The sequence below is a fragment of the Salvia miltiorrhiza genome, chromosome 3, assembly GCF_028751815.1.
Source record: "Salvia miltiorrhiza cultivar Shanhuang (shh) chromosome 3, IMPLAD_Smil_shh, whole genome shotgun sequence".
NCBI classification, from domain to species: Eukaryota; Viridiplantae; Streptophyta; class Magnoliopsida; order Lamiales; family Lamiaceae; genus Salvia; species Salvia miltiorrhiza.
Genome location: NC_080389.1, coordinates 47,138,482 through 47,146,548, shown reverse-complemented (window position 1 = coordinate 47,146,548; position 8,067 = coordinate 47,138,482). Strand labels below are relative to the sequence as shown.

The following is an 8,067-nucleotide window of genomic DNA, read 5'->3' as shown; positions in this document are numbered from 1 at the left end:
TTACAGAACGTCGGCAATCAGCCTGCTCGACATCCAAGAGGAGAAACTAGCATCAACGTTACAAAACTTGAAAATTTTGATCCAACACCAAAGTCTAACCTTAACTTCACAACAAAGACTCTGGATATCCCATTGCTTTCCTTCAAACTGACTTTCATTTCGGTTCTTCCAAAGTAGCCACACGGTGCACATCCACACTGCAATGAGGAGCTTCTTGTGCTTCTTCTGTCCCAGGTTTGCAAAGGCCTCGAGGTGTCCGACGATGTCATTCGGTCTAGGTCTGCTGACTCCTACCCATTGTTGGATTCTGGACCACACAACATCAACTTTCGGGCATTCGATGAAGAGGTGGTTGCAAGTTTCGAGATTGGAACAGCACGCGTTGCACCATGCCTCAACTTCAGCAATCTGGACGTTCCTTCTTCTCAAATTTTCACAAGTTGGTAATTTGTTCCTCACCATTCTCCAAGTCGTGACTTTAACTTTATGTGTTGCTGGGGTCTTCCAAACTTTCTTGAGCGTCTCAGAAAAGGTTTTGAGGCCGGTGTTCTGCGGCTTTGCTGATTTGGCAGTAACATACGCTGACTTTGTGGAGAACTCTCCGTTCTTTGAAGCTTTCCAGATCCAAGCGTCTTCCTTACCTGCAATAGGAAGCAAAGTAGAAATGACATCCATGAGATCTTTAGCAGCCTCCTTTTCTCTTTCAAGGAGTTCTCGCCTCCACTTCACCCTCCACATGATGTGGGAATTAGTACTCAATAAATTTTGATATGTGGTAAATCACAAAAAACGTAAATTACATTTAGAACATTAGATAAAAATACTCGACTTAGAATAAATTGATTGAATTCAAAGTTCTCAAGAATTCACCCTTCACCTCAAGTCATCCCCATTAGTAAAATTATTTTTAGAATAATTACTTTAGGATCCATCGCTCAATTTTTATTGAAAAATAATTACTCCCTCCGTCCCACGAATCTTGAGTCATTTTCTTATATGACAAAAAAATTATCTTTATTCACTTTTTCACCTACCACACTTAACACACTAAATATTATTTTCTTAATTCTCGTGCCGAAAAGAATTGCCTCAAGATTCGCGGGACGGAGGGGGTATATTTTTAGAGGGAGGGGATAAGATCAATTATATAAAAGGGGGAAGAAAAAAAATCTAAGAAACATTAAGGTACATAAGTCGTATCCTCTATGCCAATGAGACATAGCTCAAGTGGTAAAGTTGAGGCACCCAAAGGCTCTCCTTTACGAGAGGTCTGCAAGTGTTTATTTGATTATATATATTAGATACCTCTTGTAATTCTAAAAAAAATCGTACCCTCCACTTTCTTCGGGTAAATATTCAAATGAAAAAAATATCAGATCGAGAAAAAATGTATTTGTCTACTATATAATTCTAATAACAAAGAAAAACTAAATACCAATCGAAGCAAGAGAAAAAATCAAATATGGTGACCGAGACCACCAACCATAGTAAGTATATCTTTTATAAGCGGATTTGCTAAGAGGCATATGCAACATGATTACGCTTGTGATCGATGTGAGAAACAGTGAGAGTCATGTATATGAGCATCTTACAAATTTGATTCCAATTGCCCTTGTTTTTTGTCCATTTATTTTACTTTTAGAATCCTCGCTTAATTTTGTTATATATGAAATTATTTAAATATTTGTATTCTTGCATAATTTTATTTTACCTTTATCTTCTTAGTTTCATATTTACTCACCAGAAAGGATATCCTATATAATATTGTTATTACCTTTATTCGTGGTCTTTGAAGTATAATGGAAAGATCAATTAAAAAAAATTGAACATCGAAGATTCTTTCTGATTCCTCTATATTCATTGCCTAAATTCCTCTTTTACACTAAGGTTTTGTTTGATTCTAGTTAATTTCGTTATTATTCTATTTGTTGTGATTAAAACATGTACACCACAGCAACCTCTATTTAATTTTTAATTAGTTGTTTTTTGTCTATTTATTTGATCAATTTTTCTTCTAAATTGCATCGAGTTGGGAGTATATTTCTATTTTCACTCTGTAAATTATTAAATATGTATGGATTGGGATCGCACTGCATGCATATTTGTTGGATGTATATCATAAGCTAAGCCTTTTCATCATTTTATTTTAGTTCATTTTTCATCACATAAATTAATGGTGCTAGTTGTAGAAAAATATCCATTGTGGAGGTGTCATCCTCGTCAATTAGTAGATTCATAGTTGGCTAACCTTTAATTTGGTTTTTTTTAGATGAGCATAGTTAGTTAACCTTAAACCGGGCTGTAAACAAACCAAGCCGCTCGCGAACTATTCGGAGCTCGGTTCGAAAAAAGCTCGTTCAAGTTCGTTTAGAGAAGTTCGTAAAATAAACAAACCAAACTTGAGCTTCGTAGTATTCGGCTCGTTAGCTCGTGAACATGTTCGACAAGTGATTCAGCTTGAAAAATATAAATTATTAGTAGACATAACTTATATTTATCCACTAAAACTAATAATAATTGTATTAAATCTCTAATTAATTTTGTTTGTTATAAGAAAATAATTAATATTTATTATTTTAAATAAAATAATTTATTTTTAAAATAAAATAATAAATATTTTGAATATAAATATAAATCTAGAAGTAAAGTTCGGGATTCGATTCGATACTTAACAAACCAAACTTGAGCACACCACTATTCGGTTCGGCTCGGTTCGATTACACCCGTCATCAAATATATTTGAAATTTATTAAGAAAACTATATATCCCTTTTTTTTCTTAATACTAAAGATCCAAATTATTGCGATGATATTCATTTTTCATAAAATGACTAAAATCACATGATATATACGCGTTCAACTTTCTCAATCTCAAAGTTTATTTCTCAAAGATTAACTCCATATTCCTAAGTTTTTCCTTTAACTAATTTTCCCAGTAGGATTGTGCGTTTCTTAATCTATCGACATGATGAAGTTGTAGGCATTCTCTAGTTCTTAACTCCCAATTAAAAAGGTTTTATTTCTAACTAATTTGCTTTCAGAAAGTATTATTTTAAACCAATCACGTCAACAGTTAGTAGATTCATAGTTGGTCAAACTTAATTAATCATCATCAAAGATATTTCAAAAAAATATCCCAGTTTTTGTTATTATTGCAATGATAAAATATCAAGAATTATATGGTACTCTCCAAATTGCTCTATCTCAAAATCAATTCTCCAATAATTTCTCAATAATACTAAGTTTTCCAATAATATGTATTTTTCTTCATCTATTTTTGGCATTTTGTAGATTTTTTTTTTTCATCTCTTTTTGGCAGTTTGTAGTAGCCTCAACAATTAAGTTAATATATAAATTAGCCTAATTATCTAAACAAATGAAAATGCAACCCATGCGATGTCGGTGAGACGGTGAGACTTTGATTAATGCATGACTTCTTGCAAGAAAAAGAGTTTTGTGCCTTAATTTTATCGCTTGAGTTAAGTCTACTATACATTTTTTGGCGAGGTAAATCTTTTTATAGCCCCTTTTTTATGAAACATAAGTTATATAGCCCCTAGTTATGAAACATAAGTTAAACAACCTTTTTTTACTGAAAGTACTATTATACCCTTATTTATTTTTTATTTTTTTCTCACAAAATAGACAAACAATTACAATCCTCTCTTCTCTCTCTCAATTGAATTTACGTTTTTAAGAAAAAGAAGAAGAGGCGGCGACTATTTTCAAAGAAAAAGAAGAAGGCCAGCCGCCCCAGCCGCAACTCCGCCTTCGCCGTCGAAGCCCAGCCAAGCCCGCCGTCGTTGCCGTCAAAGCCCAGCCAAGCCCGCCGTCGTCGCCGCCGATTTCAATCGAGAACTAGGGCTCGAAGCTCGTCGTCGCGCGTTTTCAGCGCATCAGCCCGTCGTCGCGGGCCGGAACCGTCAGCCTGCCAACGAAGCCGCCGAAGCCCAGCCGTCGAAGCTGCCGAAGCTCAGCCGTCGAAGCTGCCATTTTTCACGAACTAGGGCTCGAAGCTGCGCCGCCGCCGTTAACTTCGTTGAAATGAGCGAAACGGATTCCGACCATCCCCATGATGAGGAAACACAACCTCCATTACTTCCACCGGTACGAAAACTAGAAATTTGCTATTGAATTCATATTTTTATTTAGAAATATGTATATAATTAGAGTTTTTATGTTTTAGAATTTGATGTTTGTTTTTTGATCGACCATTGTTGTATGCTTGATTGTTGGTTTGAAATGAAGTATGTTTGATAATGTTGGAATTCATGACAACACGATGGTACGTTGAAATAGTGCACGATATCGGATCGAGTACTCGACCGAGTACTCCATCGAGTACTCGACCGAGTACTCGGTGGAGTATTCGATTCGACCGAGTACTCGGTGGAGTATTCGATCGAATACTCCGCCGTGTACACCATCAAGTAGTTGGCATTGGGTTTAATTTGATTTGAGGCTTTTGTTTAGGTTACTTGATCGAGTACTCGGTGGAGTACTCGATGATTGATCGAGTACTCGGACTTGATGGCATTGAGTTTAATTTGATTTGAGGCTTTTGTTTAGGGTACTCGGTCGAGTACTCGACTGAGTACTCGATCGAGTACTCACCATATTATGATTTTTTTAATGTTTATTCTTCTGTATTTTTGGTTTATTGATGCTAAATGTTTTTAATTTGATTTGAGGCTTTTGTTTAGGTTACTCCATCGAGTACTCGATCGAGTACTCGACCGAATACTCGACCGAGTACTCACCATATTATGATTTTTTTATGTTTATTCTTCTGTATTTTTGGTTTATTGATGCTAAATCTTTTTATTTTGATATTGCAGGCACCTTATAGGTGGAAGAGACCGTCTTTGATTTATGAAACTCGTGCTATTAATCTCTATGTACGGAACGCTATATTTGAAGAGATACAAACCACATTGAAGGCTGTTGGTGGCAAATCTACTATACAAACATTCAAAGGTGGAACAATTGGGCGTCTTAGTGATCACGAGAGATACGCTAGCGCCAACAATGTTCTGCATCACCTATTATCTCGACAGATTGAGGGAGGGGATATACCTCCTCATGAAGCATGGTTTGTTGTCGGTAGTCGTATCATTCGTTTTACAACACCGGATTACGCACTAATTACCAGACTTCACTTTGGGTTTTGTGAGTTTGATCCCGACGCTGAGCACCAGATTCCGGCCAATAGTATCTTCTACAGATATTTTGGTGGTCGTCCCACAAAAGTTGGAACTCTTAAGACGAAATTCAAAGCAAAACAACTTGGGAAGGATCCAGAAGATTATATTAAAGCGGGGAACTTGTTGATGTATTACTTGTTTCTCCTTTGTCGAGACGATGTGTATATCGAGGCATGAGCATGGACTTTGGTGGAGGACTTGGACGAGTGGAATTGGTTTCCATGGGGGTCTTATACCTATCAGGTGTTACTTCATTATTTGAGCTTGGCCGGAACTCGGGATGACGTGTTGAAGAAACCAGCGTACCACTTCTTTGGCCCAGTCTGGGCTTTGCAGATTTGGTCATACGAGGTTATTCCCACATTGGGTTCTATTTGTGGCACACGAAACCCAGTCCCTAAATTTCCTCGTGCTTTGATGTGGACAACCAGAAAAGCTCCTGGCGATTTCACATATTTTTTCGACAAAGAGGTATATGTCATTTTGATTTATTTTTCAATAAATATGTTTTATATACTAAATAGTGTTATATCTTTTTCTATATTGTGTAGCTTATTGTGCACGAGACGCTTCAGCCATCCCCTGAAGAGCTAGAGGAGGTGTACTACATGAGCCTAGACAATGAAGATATGCTCCATGTTAGATTCGTGCCTCCTCTACGTCTTGCATCGAAGAAGAAGACAACTCATGTTCCAAAGCGGCGTAGAATGAGATCTCCAACACTTGAGAGGGATAGTAGGCAGGTTTCGCCGGCTGTTCAGAGGGAAGGACCCCGTAGTTCACCTTTGAGGGAGGAACGTCATAGTTCTCCCGTTGTTGAGATGAGAGAACGCCATAGTTCTCCGAGAGTTGAGACGAGGGACTCACCGGTTATTGATAGTACACTTACTTGTTGTCACCATGGAGTTCCGTGCCGAGACTCGGGCAAGGATTGTCATGACTACATCGACCAGAGATTGACAAGGATGTTGCACGATGAGTCTGATGATGGATTTATTGCTCGAGTAGCTCGTAGAGTGCTCAGTGGAATGAAGGAGATGCTCGATTGTACAGGTGACAAATCTATTCGTCTTAGTCCTAGGAGATCAGTGGGGCACGTATCTCCTGTTCGCTCCACTTCTCATGTACATCATTGGCATCACTCCACTTCTCGTGTAGAGCAGCCACTGCCACATCGATCCACTTCTCCTGTAGAGCACCCACATGGCTCTCCATCTCCAGTAGAGCAGCTTCATCAGTCCCTATCTCATGTACTGACTACTCCAGTGCAGCCGGTGCTTGAGAATCTATTTCAGGGTGATGAGCATGCTGACGAAGAGGAGGAGGAAGTTGGAGATACTTCAGATGAGCATGTAGATGATGTTGGTTTAGGTCAACGTGTGAGTAGACCCTCTGCTGCATTGAGGAGCCCATTCGCCCCCATTACTCCAAATGATATGAAGAGAATCAAAGCTGCCTATAGAAAATTCAGAGCTTCGGGTCCTGATTCTTCTGTGACAATCAAAGACCTTGGTCACATCCTTCCACAAGCATATTTCGACGATATAGAGAGCTTCAGTAAGGAGTTTGATTCTGAGGTAATAGTTAAATTTTTCATATTCGTTTAGTAAATTAAGGTCTATAAGCTTATATTATAATTTCGTTTCTCAGGTGATTGATCTCTTCATATTATTTATGAGACACAAGATCCAATCTCGTAGAGGTTTGAAAAGTGGTGTGAGTTCGACTAAGACGATCTTATTGACTACCTATTTCTTTGTAAGTTTGTGATATATACACAAATATTACTAATTTTATTGTTAATTATTTTAATTTCAATTTGCTATTTCATTTTTTTGTCTTTTAGCATACTTTAGACGTTGAGTCCAAGAAATTGAACTCTGATGACTATCTTGATTGGGAAGTGCCGGAAAGCCTTAAAGATATTGTACTTGGCACAGATCCCAAATCATCGACTCCATGGACGAATGCCACTCATGTAAGTCTAATTTCGTGTGTTTCTGTTAGATTTGATTAAGTTTACTCGAGAATAATTTATGATCACTACACGATCACTACACGATCGAGTACTTGATCGTGTACTCCATCGAGTACTCGATCGAGTACTCCATCGAGTAGTGGTCATACAATATTCTTTTCTCCTTTTTCTTCACTAAATATGTGTTTTGTAATGTAATGTATAGGTCATTGCAATTTGCAATGTTGAGCATCACTGGGTAACTATATGCATTGACTTGAGTGCGTGGAAGGTTCATTTATATGACTCATTGATGGATAAGTATCGAAAGGGTTCAGTGCGGAACACACAGATGAAGTGTGTCACTCATCTTCTTCCTCGTCTATTGGACGCTGCAGGCTATTGGACACAGAGGCCGGATCTGATGAAGAGAACCGATCCACTGACACTAGTGAAAGTGGAAAGTAGGCACCAGTTCAAGCAATTGGACTCGACTAGTTGTGGTCCATACTCATGCATGTATGTGGATCGTCTCATTTGCAGCCTCAATGATCATAGGGGACTACCAATAGATGCAGCCTATATTATTAAGTATAGGTGGATTGTAGGATCCAGAATATTTCATTTGACATGTGATTAGATTACTCTTTTAGATGTTTTGTTTGAAAATTGAACTATTTTGATTTTAGTTTTAGTTGATTTGTGGTTGGCTATAATATTTGATGATTTCATAATTTAGTTGATTAGTATTTATGATTTGTGGTTGGTTCACCATATTTAGCATAAACGCGTTAGTTAAGAGCGAGGGAAATAGCAAAATTGAAGATCGTTTTTCACTACTCGATGGAGTACTCGATGGCGTTCACCATCGAGTACTCGACCGAGTAGTGAAGAACGATGGTGATTA

General features: G+C 37.8%; 2 protein-coding genes across 2 annotated transcripts; one reads left to right on the top strand and one right to left on the bottom strand.

The window, feature by feature from the left end:
- On the bottom strand, positions 1–738 carry LOC131018901 (uncharacterized). Its single transcript, XM_057947591.1, has one exon. It carries the CDS (start codon positions 736–738, stop codon positions 1–3), a length of 738 nt encoding a protein of 245 aa, XP_057803574.1.
- A 4,155-nt stretch (positions 739–4,893) lies between these two features.
- On the top strand, positions 4,894–7,800 carry LOC131018900 (uncharacterized). Its single transcript, XM_057947590.1, has 5 exons — positions 4,894–5,674; positions 5,755–6,780; positions 6,854–6,961; positions 7,050–7,181; positions 7,387–7,800. Exons 1-5 carry the CDS (start codon positions 5,621–5,623, stop codon positions 7,798–7,800), a joined length of 1,734 nt encoding a protein of 577 aa, XP_057803573.1. The 5' UTR covers positions 4,894–5,620.
- Positions 7,801–8,067: the final 267 nt, after the last annotated feature.